The sequence below is a fragment of the Aedes aegypti genome, chromosome 1 (assembly GCF_002204515.2).
Source record: "Aedes aegypti strain LVP_AGWG chromosome 1, AaegL5.0 Primary Assembly, whole genome shotgun sequence".
In the NCBI taxonomy this organism is placed as follows: Eukaryota; Metazoa; Arthropoda; class Insecta; order Diptera; family Culicidae; genus Aedes; species Aedes aegypti.
The window spans coordinates 173,578,669-173,600,030 of record NC_035107.1 but is presented as its reverse complement, the minus strand read 5'-3'; the positions used below and the strand labels follow the sequence as shown (position 1 = coordinate 173,600,030).

Sequence of the window (21,362 nt, the reverse complement as noted above, 5' to 3'; positions counted from 1 at the left end):
TCATCATCCGTAGGAGTATCGTCTGAAGAGTCATTTTCGTTAACATTGAGTTCGTTATAATGTTCGTTCCGAATTCTGGACAAGCTGTCCGCAACTGCATTCTGCTTACCAGGACGGTAGCGAATTTCATAATCAAACTCACTAAGTGAAAGACGCCAATGAACAAGCCTGTTATTGGTGTCCTTTAAGTTTAGTCCATAAGTCAAAGGCTTATGGTCTGTGTATAGAATAAATTTCCTGCCATACAAATAGGGGCGGAAATATTTACAAGCCCATACTACAGCCAATAGTTCTTTCTCTATCGCTGAGTATTTCTCTTCTGACTTGTTTAGTGTACGGGAAGCGAAAGCTATCGGCTTATCACTTCCTATCTGGCCTTGAGATAGTACTGCACCTACTGCGAAGTTTGAAGCATCAGTGGTGAGTATAAACGGCTTAGAAAAATCGGGGTATTGAAGTATGTTACTACTAGATAAAATACCTTTACACCTTTCGAAAGCGTCAACGAATTCTTTCGAGTGTGTAATTTCTTCTCCTTTTCTCAGAGCGTTCGTTAGAGGTTTTGCGATTTTCGCAAAATCTCTTATAAATTTACGATAGTATCCTAAGATTCCTAGGAAACCACGCAGTTCTTTCTCGTTCGAAGGTAACGGCCACTCTCTAATAATCAGGATCTTATCCGGATTTGGTTTGACGCCTTCTGAAGTTACAATATGGCCCAAAAAGGCAACTTCCTTTTTGAGGAATTCGCTCTTATCCAATTGTATCTTCAGATTGTGTTCTCCCAATGTCTTGAATATTTTTGCCAGATTGTCGAGGTGTTCCGTTAGGCTCGTTGAGAAAACAATGATATCATCCATGTACACAAGACAGATGACACCAATGTGTTTCCTTAAGACGTTATCCATTACGCGCTGAAAGGTTGAGGGCGCGTTTTTCAGTCCGAAGGGCATCCTTAGAAATTCATAGTGCCCATTTTCGACACTAAATGCTGTCTTAGGAATATCTTTCTCTTCGACTTCTACCTGGTGGAAACCAGATGCGAGATCGAGAGTCGTGAAATACATACATCGACCCAATTTATCGAGTATGTCCGTGATATTAGGAATGGGATAACGATCGTCTATCGTCTTCTCATTCAACTTGCGATAGTCAATTACTAATCGCCATTTTCGGGTTCCTGTGGCATCCAACTTTTTTGGAACGATCCACACGGGTGAAGTCCAAGGACTATTAGAGGCTCTAATAATACCTTGATCTAAAAGGTCAGTAATCTGACGCTTTACCTCTTCTTTATGGCAGAAGGGGTAGCGATAAGATTTTGTGTAAATGGGTAATTCATCTTTCGTTTTTATCGAGTGTTTTATCGCATTCGTAAACGAAAGTTGTTCCCCTTTTATGAAGAATAAGTCACTATGTTTTTCTATGATTTTTAAAAGATTTTGTTTTTCATCAGAATTGAGGTGATCAAGCCTGAGTTGCTCGAACAGCTCTTTCTTTAGAATTGGCGGATTCTCGTCAGGAAGGCCACATTCAAAATTATTAATCTCCGGTTCTAAAAGGTCCGGGGTTAAGTCAATTTTATGGGGTTCTGATGAGGAATTGCTCACCATTACCTTGACGTATCCATTTTCAGCTCTGTATAAACCAGAGTGAATAAATGAATAAGAGTCAATGACCAAATCTTCTTTCAGGAAAAAATCGCCAGTTGCATTGGTGCTTAAATTCACTGACGTAGTTTCATGGGAGTTCAAAAAAATTGATTTCACGTCAGGATATTTACGTTTCATCGTAATTTTTCCTGCGGGAAATTTGAGAATGTTCGAGGAAGTAATGATATCCGCTTTCAGATTTTTCAAGGTTTCGTAGCCGATAAGGCCATCGAAAAACGGATGGAAGTCATAAGAAATGTTTGTTTCAAAGTGTTTGGAATTTCGGGGAAGGGATTAAACTCCACAAATCGATTAATTGTGTGGTTTCCTTTAACATTCCTAACAGTTGTCGGTGCGCAACTCCGACAATTATTTAAATTAACATGATTGCTGGACAGGTAATTTCTGTTACTGCCAGAATCGATCAATAATTTTAATTCCCCTTTACTAGTCATGATTGTGACGTAGGGAATAAAATTGTTTTTGTTTATGTTATATGTTTTCGCTCGCCCACCATATGAAAATTTAAGTCGTCTATTTCAGTGGTGGTGGCTTGGTGGAAGGATGCTGAGGCATCACGCGATTCAGCTTGTTGCTGAGATTGTGTACATTCGTTTTGCGAATTCTGCGAGGGTGTCATATAACACTGTTGTGTCTCATAATCACCGTCGTCATAATAGTATTGCTCCTCGTCATAAAATTCCTGATAAGTTTCATCTTCCACGTGGAAGTTAGGTCTAAGATAAGGTTCTGTTCTGGCTTTCTGACCGAACTTGTTAAAAGGCTTAGGCTGATGCTTGGGAATTTGATGAGACTGATTGCTGGGATGCTGGGTGTAAGAAGGTTGGAAATTGTTGTTTGTTTTAGGACTCTCTTGGTATGGGCCGTTTCGCTGTGTGGGGTCTGCATAGCGATTAACCGCTTGATGGGGATTCGGGTTGTAACCTCCTTGGTAAGGGGGTTTCCTTTGAAATTCTTGCCGGGGAATCGGATGCCTAAATGGTGGTTTTGGAATTTGTGAGGGCAACTGTTTGGGTATTGCACCAGACATTGCCTTCCCTAGGTTTTGCACATACGAGATATTGCCTTCTTCCAAGCAAAATCTGTGTGCTTCTTTTAGTGTTTTAGGTTTTTGTGCCCGAATTGTTGGACCTAGTGGTGGTCGAAGACCGGCGACGAAAACTTTTAGACCAATTTCTTGGTAATAATTTCGTCGAGACAATTTGACATTTGGATCGCTTTCGTTAATCAAGAGTTGATTAACTAAAAGTGATATAATATGGGTAACCTTTTCATAGAAATTTTGAAATGACCCTTCCTGTTTTAATTGGAACAGGTCCATACATAACGAGACTTCGTCTCTTTTATCACTGTAGTGTGCAGTGAGATTGGTCTTTATATCGTCCCAATCTAGTTCTGTACCATACAGCTCTAGAACGGTGTCCGCTTCTCCGATAATTTTTGAACGGATGGCTTGCATCCAAACATCAAAGGTTGGAGAATTTTTCACCCTTTCCATGATAGGCATTACTCTATCAACTGCCTTCAGAAATTGGTGAAGCTTGAGGGGATTACCGTCAAACGGTGTTAAATCCCTCACGCTAGATGGAGTCTGGAGGCTCTTTAGAACATCCTCTTCAGACGTCACATTACGATCGATGCTGCCATTGCTGACGGCATTATTCGCTGCGCCTATGCTGAGCCGAGTCAGCTGAGCAGAGATGCGGGCCATCTCTCGCTCCAGTGCAGCAATTGTTGCTGTATGCTCTGTCTGAAGGGAAGACCCTTCGCTTGAGCGAGCAAACCGTTCGTTCGTGGTAGCTCCAGCAGCTTCCCCATCCTCATGAGCGAGGATAAAACGCTCCTCCTCAACGGGAGCCATTGCCTTGCTTCTAGTGTCTGGCATTTTCTCGGTCGGGGTTTTTTTTTCCACTTTCTAGTTAACACTTCTTAAAACTATCACTTTTCACTTGTCACTTAGTTAGTTGTAGTTTTTTGGAAAGGTTATTTTTACAGTAAGATGAGAGGTAGATAGATAAAAATTCAAAAAGTCACTTACCTGTGCTTCCACAGATCGGCGATATGCTCTCGTCGATGTCACGATGACGGAAAACACTTCTGGTGAGTGCGAAGAGATAGGTGGAGAGAAATAGGTTCAGGATTTCCGAAGATTTTTGTGCACTAATTACACGATATTCACTCGCGAATGGTAGCGTACCGACACAAAATTTCTTCAAAAATCCGCACGACTGCGCCACTTAAAAGTTATTACATCAGGGAGGTCTTTTTAAAAAATTTAACATCGCTACACAACTTAGAACTACACGATCCGACAGCCACAAACAGACTGTTAATTTATTCATTCTCAAAACCCTAGCTGGTCTGCCTTCTTCCCTAAAACTGCTAACCTTGCACCTACTGACGATGGGCCTCCGGTCACGTTGTTTACTCTGATCGGTTCCACTGGTCGTCCGTTGTCTCCGGTTTCATTCTTGAAGAATGTTGCTGACTTCGGTGTCTGGGTGCATGTCGGCGCTGGTTCCGTGGAAGCGCATGTTTTGCCAGTCAAGTGTGATGGCGAAGATCCGCGCTTAACTTATATATATATATATATATATATATATATATATATATATATATATATATATATATATATATATATATATATATATATATATATATATATATATATATATATATATATATATATATATATATATATATATATATATATATATATATATATATATATATATATATATATATATATATATATATATATATATATATATATATATATATATATATATATATATATATATATATATATATATATATATATATATATATATATATATATAGTATATATATATATATCTTAAAAACTAAAAAACATACATCGCTGAAAATTTGACAGTATACGTAAAATTTTCTGAACTTTCAAGAAAACATGAGAACAGCGATAGCCCCTTTGGTCTCGAGGCCTTCAAAACACGAAAAAACGGAAACTATTGAGTTTTTCATGTAAAAAACACAAAATAGCAAATTTGCACGGAATTCGGAGACCCACTAGATCGGTTTTTCATGGAATGGCTGTATATATATATTGGGGCTACAATTTGCATGTTGATGTGCTTCAAATAAATAAATAAATTACTTCTCTGGGTATGTCAAATACTTTGCTAAAAAATGAGATTATTCAACCGCCTTGCTTATACAGTAAACTTTCTATAACTCGATATTGAAGAGACCATCGAGTACGGGAGATCGAGTTACAGAACACAAAACAAATGCAACTGCGATCCAAGGGACCATCGAGATAGCCATGGAAACCAACATTTACTATGGTTTTCTAACTCCTTATCGAGTAAGGAAGAGTTGACTTTACGTCAATTTGAAGCTGAGAAAAACTTAAAGTCAAATTTCAAAGGTCAAGGAAAGCAAACATATAATTTTTTAAACCGCAAAACTATGAGCTGTACACAGCTACAAATCTGATATAATGTATAATTTTTTGATGAAATTTGCATATTCGAAGATAATTAGCGTGTGTCCATTAGGACCCAAATCTTCTTATGTTGCGGGAATATCATTGTCATTGTCATCATCATGATAAAATATCGACATATTTTTCGATAATGCTTCCTTAAAAAACACAAAAACAGTAAAACACAATTTTTGCATATGTCTTCATTTATTTTCGTCCTGTTTTAAGAAAGTTTTTGCTATGTTTATACGAAATGAGTAAAACAGTTTTCCCGAAGTATTTTTCCACAGACATATTTTTCTCATTGTAAATTAATTATCACTCGCTCATTTCAAAATAGCATACTAACCTCCGGTAAAATTCAATAACTTTATAATTGGTCTAATAAAACGTTTTCAGTTCGTGGAAAATTCAGTCTCTGAATATACTAGAGACAGTTTCAATGATTTCCCATTCCTATACAAGCTTAGATAAAAATATATTTGCGTTGCTAAACTTATTAGTTACTCGTATGACTCAATATGTACATATGGGCGAAATGTACCGACATTGATAGTTGAATATAATATTACTTTATAGGTGAAAACTCCAACTTTATGCTTAAACAGACTTTTGTGTTTTGTTCGTTAGGAGTATAGTACACATTAACAAGAATATCTTCGGCACATTTCAGAAGAGTATGATACAGCAATAATGTGATAGAGTGGTGTAAGTGTCATTCACAATTTTAGCGCATTTTGGCTTATATTTTAAGATCTAATCAATCTGTGGTATCCTTATTGCATTAAGTTATCCGATTTCATCCTAGTTTGCTCAAACAATGATTGACAACCATGAATGCACTGAAAATGTCAATGGCGCCTTCGCCGGATTACGACTGGATAGTGTGGTCATGAAACGTTAAGAGTTCGTCGTAAAGGTTGATGATTATAAATTGATAATTGTAAAGAAAATGCCTCGTATGTATTTAAATAAAGTTAAGAAAATGGAAACAGAAAGATATATGCTATCCAGTTGAAAAATCTTACTACTTAACAACGTTACAATATAAAACAATTGAATTTAACTGTACACTACTAACTAAAAGGCAGTTCATATCCTCACTAATTTCTCCGGTTTAATGGCTTTCGACACATTTGAACTATTTTTTATGCATCTTTTACGTGACGCATGATTACACGATATCAATTTGCAAAAAGTGAGATTTTACAGTTCAGTGGTGGTTTCGGCATCCGATCGATCCAGGTCGTTGAGGTAAGAGAACGACAGTTGATTGTAGTCTCGCTTTCCGAATGTAACATTTTCGTTTGAAGGACTGGTATGGTTGAGCTGTGGCTGAGACTGAAGATCTCCATTTTGGCTGTGCACATGAATAGAAAACAGAAATAGTAGTTAGATATTTTGGTTTAGTATGGTTGATGCAAATATTATTTTTCTTCTATTATGAGACCACTTGGAGGGTACGAGAGGAGGAATAAAAATGTACACTAGTAAACAATATAATTGTGACTGGTTTCCAGAGGAAAGGTATGATGTATCCGCAAATAATCCGCAAAAGGTGGGTTCGAACGGTTCGAATTCCCCTCATGGAAAAAACAAAATGTCTACATGGGGTTATTATTTGTTTTGGTAGAACATGATCTGATTTTTTAAATATTTAGGTACATCAGGAGAGAGTGAGCAGTTTGGCCACCTTAAGGAAAAGTTAATGAAAGGGCTAACGCTGAATACATTATAGAATCTCCGGATTTTTGTATGACTTTCAACAATTTGTTGTTGCTTTATCAAAAGAGCACATTTTTCTAAGTATAACACAATTTTATAGCGCTTCAATGTTTTAATTTTAACACTATACATGATTTTTTCCTCTACTAGCAGCAACATATTTTTACGAAAAAAAAATCACATCGCGATAACAATCTTGTTTTACAATATTTTTGCATCATTTTTTTACAAGTTTTCAAAAATCTCTTCTACTTTTAGAATCTGTTTCGATATTGATCGTCTGGATCCGATATTATAAAGTTCCTTGGGGAACCGAGGTGTAGCCATATCCCCATTTTAATATATCAGGCTACAGATTTTTCTTGTATTTGGTTATTCACTTTACGAAACAATATTTTGATGTGAATCGGTTGGAAAAAAATGAAGCAATTCTGTGCAACCTTTTTTGAAATATGAGAATTTATGTTTGTGGTACCGTAATCCGGGGGCAAATTGATCACTTGTTCACAATTTTTTGTCATGATTTTCCTTGGATTTCAAAAATTGCCAAATTTATTTCGGTAAAATCAGTACTTCATCGATCTCTATCAATTTATGTTATCGATTTTTTATGAAATAAAATTTAACATTTCATAAAATTAGTTTTAATGTAAAAAATTGAAAATGACATATTGGGGTGAAATTGATCACTATATAATAAAGCATATTTTAGAAAGTAAAATTTCCCTATCTACTAAATTTGGGTCTCCTAAATCTGAAAATGATTTCAAAATTCTTACAACTCGTGTATATCATCGTGTTATTGCAATATTAAACTTTGTAAATCTGCATAATACGCCTAAATGTATGCAATTTCCCTTGAAACAAGCAGTTTATTCAAAAAAAAAAAAAAGGTTTTATGAGCAAAAAAACTATTCTTGTAATGCTGAACGATTTCAAAAATGATTTCAGCAGTTCACACTGAAGCTAACACAACATTTTGAACACTCAAAGTTTACATGCAGGCTTAGCACCAGCAGATTGTTTAGTGCCGATATTTCCAACAGTATTGCTAACACCTTCAAAAACTGTGAATATTTCTATGCAAAACTGACCTTAGTTTAAAACCATCATTAGACATCTATAAACTAGAAAACATGGAATGTTTGTGATGGAAACGAAGTATTAAGCATCCTTGAAAGCAAATGCTATTTGGTACCGACCCGATCAAATTCACCCCAGTGTTCAATTTGCCCCCGGATTACGGTACCACTCTGGCCGTAGGAAGATCTCGAAAACTCCAAAAAACATCATATTGTAATTTCTGAATATTTTGGAGACAACTCAACCGAACTGAATGAATTTTTCAAATGTTCTCTTTATTATCTAACATTTTATAGCACATACATTATTTCATTGAAAAAATACTAAAAACAAAATGGCGGCCAAAGAAATTTTGTATGGGTAATGTCGGTCCTCCGAGGAACATCGGAATATCTTGAAAAACAGATGACAAATGATCAATATCAACGCATATTCAGAAAAAAAAGTTTTTTTTTTGTAAATGGGGCAATTTTTTAACGAGATTTTTAGCCCTGGGCTAGTTTATCTCGGGACCAACGGCTGTACTTCCCTTCCGAAGGAAGTCGTCACTATAACCTTCACGTCATATGTGACTATCTTGGGGATGGAATTCGATCCCAGGTCCTCGGCGGGAGAGGCGTGAGTTCTAACCACTACACAAGGCCCGTTCCCTGGTGCAAAAATATTAAGAAACAAACAAGTTATAGCGATTTGAATATTTTTATGGTAAAAAATTTAAGCTGCTGGTTCAATCGTAGACTCAATAATATTTCAATTTGCATAATGACAGCTTATCCTGTAGTCAAATTTGCTGATGGGTGATTAAAAAAAGATTTCCATACTAACTTTAAACGTGTTTTAAAAATAGTTGCAGGGAACGGAAACCTTTGAAACTTTGGGTTCTGGCTCAATTTTTAACGTAGAATCAGAATATGTTGAAAACTGGATATCCCTAAACAAGCCAATTCCTAGATAAATACGCTAGACCCGCATGATGTGCGTTGTCTTGGGAAGTTCATGGATGAAAGAAAGATTTTTCAAAATATGTCCTTTTTTCGATTTATTACCGATGGGGCGATATGAGCAGTTTGAGCACTCTACTTTTGGTTGAGAAAATATCTCACAGAATCAAAAATTCAATTATTTTTTACATCCAAACGTTATAATGGTAAGTGTTTAATAATCAAAAGCAGCTGCGTTGGCTTTATTTCTAGAGCCTGTTTTTGTAAATTTTCATATGAAAATCGAATTGATTCAAAAACATCGATTCAAATGATTCGATATAATTTCGTCAGATTTACATCTGTTTGTCTGTGCTAATTATATGTTCCCAGTTAATTGCAAATATGCTGACGTAATTTGTACCAATGCATAGTGGTTTTATCTAAAACAAATTATGGTTAAAACTCTTATTTAAATAGGAAATATTGTTGTATTTGTGCTTAACTTCTTCTTTCTGGCGTTACGTCCCCACTGGGACTGAGCCTGCTACTCAGCTTAGTGTTCTTAAGAGCACTTCCACAGTTATTAACTGAGAGCGCACTGTGCCAATGACCATTTTTGCATGCGTAGGGTAACGTATATAACTTGGACATGCATATAATTTGGACAGGCTGGTCGTTCTATTCTCATTTACAATGAGATGAAAAGCAATTTATGTACGGAAAATCATGTATTGCATTATTAATACACTATGCTACTTATTGATGATGACTATTTTTATAACAATTACAAATTGGCTTCAAAAATATCAAAATTGTAAATTGAATCAACAGAACATCTGTGAAACCTACGAATGCAAGAGGATGTACAATTCAAGAACATACATTGAACGCAATAATAGCGCTCAGAATTGGCACTCATAAAAAGTTTAAAGGGTGCAATATGATAAAATATGTCTAAAATTGAAGCTAAGTTAATCGAAAATCTTAACATGAGTATATAAGCCATAAATCAGGTGGTGTCCAAAATACATTAAGATTTTTGTTCAGTTGATATAATTTGGCCATCTGATGAAACGCACTGGAATGTCGCATGCATGCATACTTGCAGGCGTATTTCGTGGATCTGATGATATTTGCTTGCAATAAATGAAATAATTGATTATCACGAATATATACATCCAATAAGCGAAAAAATGCATGAGTCACATGCAAACTCGTAAAACATTATGACATGACCTTTCTATTGAGAAACTATTGAATAGATATTGAGATAACGCCCCTGTCCAAATTATATTCACATGAGGGTGTCCAAAATGTATATTTAATGTCCGAAATGTATAACAGACAGGCCGCTAAAAACGCTATTTTGGCAGCTAATGCTACAGTTTATAAGCTTTTCTCCCCAGAAACTAAAAATAATAATGAAACATTAAGCATATAAGTATCATAACGTAACAAAATATTAGTATCTAAGGCAGTTAATAGATCGCCGTTTCCAGACATATCCTTAGCCTGTCCAAAATACATAATTTACCCTATATCGTGTGGCAGGTACGAAGATACTATATGCCCTGGGAAGTCGAGAAAATTTCCAACCCGAAAAGATCCTCGACCGGTGGGATTCGAACCCACGACCCTCAGCTTGGTCTTGCTGAATAGCTGCGCGTTTACCGCTACGGCTATCTGTGCTTAACTATATTTGACATATTTTCCGCCATATTTCAGCATTATAGACTATACTTTTGAGGCCTTCCTTAGCCGAGTGGATTCCAACCCGCGGTTACAAAGCAAAGCCATGAAAATAAGCTATAAGGATCATAATAATAATCTCAGGGTTCAATAATAGAGAACAGCCTCAGTTTAAATGAGTTCCATAAAATTTCAAATCAAAACATAGCCATGATCAGTAAATTGTTGCATGTATTGTAATGCGTTCATTATTACACACATCATGTTCATATTATAAACTAGTCACACAAAAATCTTTCTCTGTTTATTCCAAGTCAAAAGATAGTTTTTGAATATTTTGAAAGTTTCTGCACGCGCAGTGACTTTTGAAATCAGTAGGGTAACTGGGGGTAAAACGCGCCCTCTAAGGATGGAAGCGTTTTTAGCTATGAAGAACATTATTATAAGCTCTTTTTTAATCATTATCCCATAGACAAACGTGTTTTCTATCAAACAGTAGAAACAGCCATCCATTTTCATTTGGCTGGAGTTAATAAATCAATTTTTATAAAATGCTTGCTTATCTGCATTTTTATTTTTTGCGGGGTAAAACGCGCCACCTGATCTCGGCGTTAGTCGTTCGCGCGCACGCATGCGCAATCATGCTTGCAAATACGTTGCATACATAAAGGCGTTTGATCAGATGTTATTGTTCGATTATAGTATACATGCTGATTCGAAAAATGTGCATTTGTAAGGCTCAAATTGGCACGTAACTACAGCTTGGCATTACATTTGCTGGAATTTGAATTCAAACGGCTGTTTTGGTGTTATGAAATAGGTGTGGCTGTTTTGCCCCACGAGTTTTTTCACATGGAATACAAACTATAGGAGTGCACAAAACGATTCTCGGTAATAGTTTCATCATTTGTGTTGTTTATCGACCTGAAAAATGACCTAGAAAATAACACAAAATTACAACGAAAGCAGCGAAAAACGTTTTTTCGAGTTTTTCACGATTTTTGCAAGGAAAACACTTATAAATATATATAGGGAAGCATTTTAATACATTTTCTATTATCTCGGGTGAAAAACAGCGTCCCAAAGCACGACGTTCGTTCAAAACAAGGGTGGCGCGTTTTACCCCAACGGCGCATTTTACACCCAGTTCCCCTAAGATAAAAAGGTGTAATACGCCCCCCTTAAGAAAATACTGCTCTGTCGCAGTAGCAAAGTCATCACTACTTATGTTTTTTATGTCAATGTGTTCCTTATTTAGTTGGTCATGCTCTGCACGCAACTTTCTCTTTCCAGGTTGGTTCAAAAAAGCGTATATGATGGTTTTTTGTAAACGGTCCCAATGTTTACGTTTCAAAACAACCCGGGCAATATGCCCCTCCTATAGAAAAAAGGTCCACAGCGTAGTAGAAATGATTCCAAGGAAAATTCCACCACTTGCTAAGCTTAAAGGGGTCCATTAGCAGTCGTCCTCCGGTAAAAGTTTTTGTAATGAGTACAATAGTAAAGGATGGGCTTCATTTACGGCGAGGCTTGCCTATCGGACGCATAATTTAACGCCAAAAACCTGATTTCCGTTATTTGTAGAATTTCTATTGATTGTTTGTATTTCTCAAAGAACATATGTGCGCAACATAATGTTTTCGCGAATATTTAAGATATGTGATCATATTTACGTGTAAAAGAAGCCTCAATCCCGTGAAAATGAAGAGGGGCGTATTGCCCAGTTGGGGCGTATTACACCGAGTTACCCTACAAGTGAAATTTAGCATATGAAATAATCGGCCCTTTCCAGCGCCACCAAGAGTTTGCTTATGAGTTGTTTTGAATAATATCTCTTATAATGAATATCACTATTTCACTAACATCACTTTGGGTAGAATCTAAATGTGATAAGGTACCGTGGGGTAAGTGGATACAGAAAAATCAATAGTCAACTTCATTGTTATGTACAGCTAATGTGAATAATGTAATTCAAACTTTTTTCTGTGGATACCAAATGAGGGACTAATATAGTTCAAATCATCGAATATTTCGATTTTTCTGATTTTCATGTATTGAGTATGAGGGACTTGAAAATTTGCGCCAAATGATCCACTTGCCCCACCATGGTGGGGTAAGTGGATCACCAATTGCAAAAATCTGTTCTTTAAACAAATGGGATGTTATTATGTATAGTAAGAATGATACTACCGCAGACAGACGTTCAAGTTAGACTCAGCCACTTGTGTAAAAACATGGCCGCCACAAATCGCCAAGTGGCAATCAGCTAACAGATGGCGTTAGTGGCGTATGCGTCCCGCCACCACCCCGATCACATTTCGTTGACAGCACGACACACAACCGCTCCCACAGCCGGCGTGCTCAACGCTAAAAACTATGTACCTTTGTTTTGGGCTGGGTGGGTGATGTTCCCTTTTGGATCCAATTTCTCATGTAAAAATCAAGAAAATCCATTGTAATTTTTACCACAAGTTGGCATTCAATTTACTCACAGATTCATGCTAGTATAACACCCTTGAATGATCGTTACTCATGTAAAATAAATTTGCGTGAAAGTATCACAATTGTGTGAATTATTTTTGAAGTGATTGTTTTGATAGTTTTGTTCAGTGGGTGGTGGACTGGGTGGTAAGCGAGAAGATGAAGCCACGTGCTTTTACAAACTGTCACTGTACTGCAGCAATTTGCTCCCTAGATGACACCACGGTAGAATTTACACAGGAATTTTGAATAAATTTGTTCCTGCTTAAACGTCTGTCTGCGATACTACTCTTGTTCTTGTTATTAATGCTAGTAATGGTACATTTCAATATTTTTAAATTAAAAAGTATCTTTTTTCAATCAAAATATATTGCAAAATATGTATACATTAGTTTACACTAATTCGAACAACAAAAAAATATTGCAACTAGAATATTTTTGAGAAAATTCATCCATTTATATACAAACGTTAAACAGAAGTTTGGTAGGATTATTACGAAAAACACTCATATTCTATTCATGAATATGTTTGTATCATCTGTCTAAAATAATGTATATGATCAAATAAGGTACGATAATGTGCTTTCAATTTGAGAATTGTATGAACCACGAAAAGTTTCGTGTGAGTTTTAATTTTTTTTATATTTTTTTACTCCAGAAAGGTTAAACAAACTTTTAGGTGGATTAATTGAAATTCTCTATGGTAAATTTTTGACAAATTTAAGCTGGGAATGAAAAAAATTAAAGGAAAACAACATTTTCGGATATTAAAACTTATTAAAATTTTCGTAAGCAGTCTGCCAATAAATGATAATAATACTTGATCCACTTACCCTACCCCATTATAAAGTAGGGGTGTACCATGTACAATATAGCTGTATTTATTTATAAAAATCACATATTTTTCATTGTGATTCATTCAATTAGAACTGAAATGCTCACCATGTGTCGAAAAAACTAATAGTATTCGATTTTACACAGAGATACAATGGATTTTTAAATGATAGAAAACAATTTTGATTTTTTTTAATTTTTGCAGCTAACAAGTTTACTTGTGTTAGTGTACGTGTAGTATCAGTTTTACAAAAGTATCAGTGTGGACGTAAGAATATAACCTAAAACGAAGCAATGGTGCGAAAACATTAAACATATTCAAGTATCTATGCCTAATATTGACGAATGATCCACTTACCCCACTGATACACTTCCCCCACTATACCTTACGTGAAATTAAACTACACACTTAGATTTTTTTCACGAGCTCGACTGTACTAATCTCGGTTTCCCGATTTTAACCGATACTCAGCTAACAAATTGACCGGTTGCTTAACAAAGAAGCACGATTTACTGATACTCGGCTTTTATTTCCTGAGATCCCAGGAAATTTGTTTGCCGACAACTCGGCTGTGCGGATCTCGGTTAAAATTAGCCGAGATTTGGCTGAAAATTGGCCCTTTATCGAGATCATTTTCAAGAGCAGGTTTATATTCAGACCATTTTTAAGGCGAAGTAGGCCTTCATTTAAATTTTGTACGTGTCGTTGATGATTGTTGCTAAATCATGTCATAATTTCGGATTAAAGAAAATCAGTTGGTATTGCACTGATGCATCAGAAAAAGTATCAGCATACTTTCTGCATGGCAGCGCATATTGTGATACATTTCCGGGTTAATATAATATATGAGGACTGAGACTTATCACTTTGGAAATGCGAGCTGCTATGCTATGGCTGCCAAAACAAATGACGGGCTGCTTAGCTTTAACCAGCCTATGGTTATCCAACGTCAATACTGCGGTCGTGTCTTGTACACAACCCCTCCAACTTTTTTCAACGGAGGCCTCATCATCAAACATTATAAGTGCTAACAATGTGAAAAACTTATTCTACTTCGGTTTTCAGACGAAATGAAACAAAAGTAGGTTCATCCTTTTCCTATACGATGCCACTTAATTTGCTATGGGTTCCTAAGGAAATATGAGAAATACCACATGAATGAATACCTAAAATTAATAAAAAATGCCCATATTTATGCAGCCAGCTAGCTGGTATACGAGGGGTTCACCAATTTGAGTAAACCGAAACGACCCTCCTCTATTTTTAGCATATACTAGCTTTCAGTGACATAGTTGGAATTATAACGATGTGTGCTGATGGTGCCTGGTTTTAGCGAGAATTACTCAAATTAGACTAAAATATGTAATTATACACCATATTTGCAGTGAAACTGTTACGTAAGGAAGAAGTATGTAGATTGCTCATGGGTTCGATCATAAATCATATAATAAAAAAAATAAAATAAAATAAAGATTAATCCTCTTTACAAAGTATGTTCAAATGAGTGTTATTTTAAAGATGATACATATGATTGCATAGAAAAGTACAATAAAAGTGAAGGTGATAGACGTACATTTACATACAACTTAATAGTTGCATGTACGTACCGTTTGATTCATATTATGGACACTCAAGGCTTCAGTAAAGCACAACTAATCGTTACATATATAAGTTGAATCGTTCTGTATGAAACTTTAACGTAATCAGGAGCATACACTTAAATTCCGAATGATGGATAAAGGTTCGGATTCCACATCGTGAATTAAATAGAAATGTTCTGCCTCTTCATGATTTCTATTCCGGACCCAACCACGCTTTTGCTTCACATTCCGAACACTTTGATTCGTATTCCGGACAGTCCTTGAAAACCACATTTAGAATAGTCAAATCATTAATGTTCAACGTTCCGTCATCGTAATCACCGTCATCATCGAAACTTCAAAAGCAGTTTTTCTGCACAAAACTAAAATTTATTCGATGAAAATGTTTTCACTGTGTTTCAGTTGGAGAATAGAATACAGTGAACACATTTTCCTGTAAATTTTACTTGATTTTGAACGAAAAAAACTGCTTTTCTAAATTTCGAAATCAGTGACGGGTCCTGCCCCCTCCTTAATTAAACACATTAAGCCGTAGAAAGACGTCAAAACTAGTTGCGCATTGTAAATTTCCGTGGATTGCTTTAGAAAATGTTCATTAAAATCTTCTTTCAAGCAGAGCAAAGCAGTGTCCGGAATTTGAAATCAAAACGGAACATCGCCTCCACATTTGTACTATCATACGCCATTGTTTACGATTTTGTCATTACTAGGAAATAGCTCTGATCCAGTTGGGGTGTAATGCCTTGAAGCAGAAGCACATTCTCATGCAAATTCTTACCGGATATGGAAGAGTGGATTGCTGATTGGCACATCGTTGTAGCGATTGTTTCTTCCCAGCGTGTTAGTCACAATCTCCGTCCCGTTTACAGTACCATTGTGATGCATGTGGTGGTGATGATTGGCTTTACTGATGTTATTACTATTGTTATTGTTCCGGTGGGTTCGACCCAACGTATTGAAAGTATTGTTTTGGGCCATTGACAGATTATTACGGTTCAGTGTGTCCCCGTACCTGAAACGATATGGAATTTTTAAAACTTAGTATTTATTGTTCATCGAACAAATGATGTATTTCTTACCCGTTGATGTAATTGTTTCTCTCGGATTTTATCCGCCCTAAGGTCAACGTACCCGGTACACTTCCATTGCTTACCGAACCTAACGGATTTAGGTAGTTGTTACGATTCATCTCAAGGTTTCGATTGAGAGTGTTTTGCCGATTATTTATATTCAGGTTATTATTATTTTTGGTATTGTTGTTGTTGTTCCGTTGTAATGTACCCACAACAGCGGTTGTCGCGTCGGAGTTCGTAGGACTGTGTTGACCTAGAGCGAAAGCAAGACAATAGCGTCTAAAGAATATAGAAAGCAAATGGACTAGGATTGTAGTAATCCCTGGTCTACATACCATTTTCTTTGTGTGTAATGTAGCTAACATTATCCAAACTGAAGGCGTGATTCTTGGCGCTAAAGTCTAGCTGAAGGTCGTCGCCTTCGTCTACAGGAACGGCCATAGCAAGAACTTGAGTTTCATATTCTTTGAGGGATGTTTGATTTTCGGCTGCCGGGGCTTGGGAGTTTATAATAACGGGGTCATAGCGAACAGGACTAGGTGGAGCATTATATTGGCGCATACGTTGCTTGAAATTCTTATATCTACAAGATAGGACAGATGACATACTAGCATTACGAAAATGAACGGTATTGAATACTTACTTTGACCACGAAATACAAATGTAAACGATTCCAATTGATCCTAGAATGAGTATCACAACTGCAACTGCAATCAACGCATATGGAAAAACATCGTCATTCACTGCAACTGCTGCCTTAACCTTCTGGATTTGCTGTTTCGGTTCAACTGGACCAAAAATGCCTTGAGCAGTGGCTCTTGCAATGCTCGATGCTTCAAAGTTGATTTGCGACAAAATTGTTGGTGCTAAAATTGTTTTCATTACAGAACTAGAATTGCGAGCCAAAATTCGCTCCGATTTCGGATCAACAGCGTAGAACCTGAAGATGTGGAAATAGTTGTTAGTTAATACATGTACATAAATATATGTTTTACACATTGTTGCTTACCAAACATCTGTAGCTCCATTAACCTCCTCAATTGTTCCATTTTCGTTCAAAATCTTTCTTGTACTGAACCGTTCGATTCCTGTTATAAGGCCTGTAGATTTTTCGTGCAGCAGTTCTTCCAACGCTCGTACATGACGTCTAATATCCTTGGGAGTTGAATCGGAAAACACCAATGCCATTCGATTAATATCTGAGATTAAGTTAACTACAACCCTGGCTTTAGCTTTGTGCACAACGCCAGCTAATGGATCTCCGTTGTTATCACGTGCCTCAACGATAAACGTTAATGGAGTTTGTTTAACACCTTGTAAACTTTTTTGCGTCTTCAACATTCCATTGTCCTCACCGATGATGAAGAATGAACTTGGCGAGTCATCGTTTGGTATTTCGTTGACTTTTTCATCATAAATATGATATTTAATTTGACCAAAAACACCAGCATCTTTATCAAATGCTTTTACTGTTATCAGATGCGTGTCCATATCAGCTTCAGGACTTATCACAGCATAATATGTATCATTCCGTACGTCTTGATGATAGCTTGTCGGAAATTGAAACATAGGGATATTGTCGTTATCATCTTGAACAATGACTTTAACTTGTGCAAAATTCTTATGCTGGTTCACAAAATATTTATTCGATACAAGTCGAACTTCTAGGTTATGACTACTTGTCTTCTCATAGTCCAATGGCCCATTTAAAACTAGTGCGCAAGCATGATCTTCAATGTTGATGCGGAATATATTGAAATCATTTCCTTTGATTATTTCACATCTGAAGCCTCCATTGTGTTTGGTGGCTTTCTTCGAGTTGATTATTTGAATTAGTTTAATAGTGGCATTGATTCCTGTAGATTCTGGTACACTTGTGGTATAGCTATCATCGCTGAAAGCAAGACCTTGCACTTCAAGCTTGATTAATCCTCCGGCATCAACTCTTGACTCCGCAGAATCATTAGGATTTGCTGGAATATGGCTTACATAGATTGGCAAAGTAGAAACTGAGCTAAGTTGTGGTTCTCCCATGTCGTATGCTCGTACATCAACTAAGTATTCTGTATCATCTTCCTTGTTCAGCTCATCTCGTATACGAACTATTCCCGAATCTGCATCTACTTGGAAGTATTTCAACGCTTTTCCTCGACCAACCATCTCATATCTAACCACATTTCCGGGTGATGATCCATCACCATCCACTGCAGGCATAGAACCAACTATTGAACCAATTGGAAGATCATCATTTATATTAATCGGCTCAGGGATCGATACGAATACAGGGGGTATATCATTCCTGTCTTCCACTTCAACCATTATTTTAATGTAATCTCCAGGGTTAGTGCCGTTGTTTTCCAGAGTTCCAATTATAAGTTCGTGAATTTTGTCCTTTTCGTAATCTAATCCACGAATTGTTTTTATCAATCCAGTTCGGGCATCGATTTTGAACAAATCTCCTGGTCCTCTTTTCAATGTGTAGGTAATTTCGGGTTTTGTGTCCGGATCAAATGCTCTTACAGTAGTTACTGCCATATCTGGCACATTTTCTGGAATCTTTACTTCAAGCATAGATTCCATGAATCTTGGAACTTCGTCAGGTATGTCTCGTACCTTAACAGTCACGCTGGCCGTTCCCAATCTTGGTTCTGGTGCACCATCTTGCGCAGTAACTACGAATTTGTACTCTTTCTGTTTTTCGTAATCTAGCTGTGACTTCGTTCTTATTTCTCCTGTTCGAGAGTTTATTTTAAATGGGATATCCGACGGAATTGTGTAAGTAATCTCAGCATTCATTCCTTCGTCAGCATCTGTAGCATGTACCGTTCCTATTAGAGCATTATCTCTTCCCTCATCTACGGTGAAAATGTATGGTAAAACATTTTCGTCAAACTCAGGATTTTTGTCATTGATATCTGTAACTTTGATGTTCACCGTAGCACTACTAGCTAGTCCGCCACTATCCTCAGCTCTTATTATTAATTGATAACGGGTCAAGTCTTCTCTATCGAGTTTCCGAATCACGCTGATAACACCACTCTCCTTCCCAATTGAAAACTGCCTGAGGTCATTGCCAGTGGTGACGAAATATTTCACAGGATCATTCTCAGGATCCTCAGCCTTGACTACTATTACGGTTGAATTGATTTCAGCTCCTTCACTGACTTGTACATCGTAAACGGGTTTAATGAATCTCGGAGGTTTCGTATTTGGGCCAGGTGTAACAGATACTTCGACAATGGCTTGCGATGAAAGACCTCCAATGTCAGATGCTTGAACTGTAATACTATACTGTTCACCGGCATTTAACCTTGCCCTTGTCTCAATCTCTCCACTTTTGGGATCTATGGCAAATTTATTGCCTCCATTGTTTGAAACATGGAAGATTGAATAGGTAATAACAGCGTTTTCTCCACTATCATTGTCAGTTGCAGTTACTTTAGTTACCAACCGCCGGCCATCGCCTGCAGTAAGACTTACCGGAGGAACCATGGTCATCTTTGGAGCATTATCGTTAACATCATTTAGATGGACAGTCAAGCTCATTGGTGCACTAGCCGCATTACCATTAGTTTCTCTTGCCACCACCTGAAATCTGTACTTTCCTTGGCTAGGAGGATCCCTGTCTAGTCCCTCTTCGTTAACCTGTAGGATACCATTTTTAGATACTATAAATGAGGGAGTTGTAACTTCATAAATATATTCGACTCGTTCGTCTTCTGATGTTAAATCTGCATCAGTCGTAGAGAGTTTGATTGGGACTCCTTTCGAATCAGTTACTGTTGTTCCAATGGGTGAATTTTCATTGACATAACCTTCGGTAGACGTTATACTTATTACTGGAGGGTATGCATCAACTGGTTTTACGTGAATGGTCAGTTTTGCAGTAGCAAACCGTTTTGTTTCTGATGCCTCTTCAGCCTTCACTATAATGTCAAATTTTTTCGCCGTTACGGATGAATCTACCAGTTTGGTTTGTTTCAACACTCCAGTTTGGGAATCGATTTCGAAAAAATCACCGTAGTTACCGGGAATTCCACTGAGGAACGAGTACCGGATCGGTGCACTGATGGTGTCCAAATCGACGGCCTGTATCCTCTCCGGAACCACGGTCAAAACGCCTTGCAATGTTCCAGCTGGAACCGAGGCCGTATATTCTGGATTCAAACAAGCACCATCCAACAATACGCATCCACGGTAAATGAAAGAGGGATCCTGGTCGTCCGAGTCCGCAACGTCTATGGTCAAGGTGGTTGTGGCCGATAACCGTTCGGAAGCATTGCGTGCTCGATCCTATTGGGAAAGGATAATACATAACATTAAGTTATAAACTGATAAAATAAATGGATATGGAAAAATCAAAAATAATATTAATAGTTTAATAACAATTTATTCAACTGAATTATACACAAATTGTCGACATCGATAAAAAAAAAATGCATAGACAACGAGTGAATCGTCATTCTCAAGCTTTTTATGGATGCCAAACAAATCACGACGAACAAAGCCATTTGGAAAGATGAGCAAAACTTTGCTAAAGCGTTATACTTTTTATTGTTAGGCGTTTAACTTTAATTAAACAATTGTTGTGGGCTGAAATGTGATTTTCTTTACATATTTTGTTGAATTACATTTGTATGATAGTTGGAGCCTTCCATAGCCGAGTGGTTAGAGTCCGCGGCTACAAAGCAAAGCCATGCTGGAGGTGGCTGGGTTCAATTCCCGGTCGGTCCAGGATCTTTTCGTAATGAAAATTTCCTTGACTTCCCTGGGCATAGAGTATCATCGTACTTGCCACACGATATACGAAAAT

The 21,362-nt window shown here is 37.0% G+C and overlaps 1 protein-coding gene across 3 annotated transcripts in view; it reads right to left on the bottom strand.

The window, feature by feature from the left end:
- Positions 1 to 5,326: 5,326 nt before the first annotated feature.
- Positions 5,327 to 21,362, bottom strand: part of LOC5570607 (cadherin-99C) — a 414,362-nt gene continuing 398,326 nt past the window's right edge. For all 3 annotated transcript variants that reach the window (XM_021853635.1, XM_021853641.1, XM_021853648.1), the window contains 6 exons: positions 17,559 to 20,842; positions 17,193 to 17,489; positions 16,885 to 17,132; positions 16,556 to 16,802; positions 16,255 to 16,488; positions 5,327 to 6,499 (listed from right to left, as the gene is read on the bottom strand). In XM_021853635.1, coding sequence (XP_021709327.1) covers positions 6,346 to 6,499; positions 16,255 to 16,488; positions 16,556 to 16,802; positions 16,885 to 17,132; positions 17,193 to 17,489; positions 17,559 to 20,842 — 4,464 coding nt within the window. In that variant the 3' untranslated portion in view covers positions 5,327 to 6,345. The remainder of the gene's footprint in view (positions 6,500 to 16,254; positions 16,489 to 16,555; positions 16,803 to 16,884; positions 17,133 to 17,192; positions 17,490 to 17,558; positions 20,843 to 21,362) is intronic.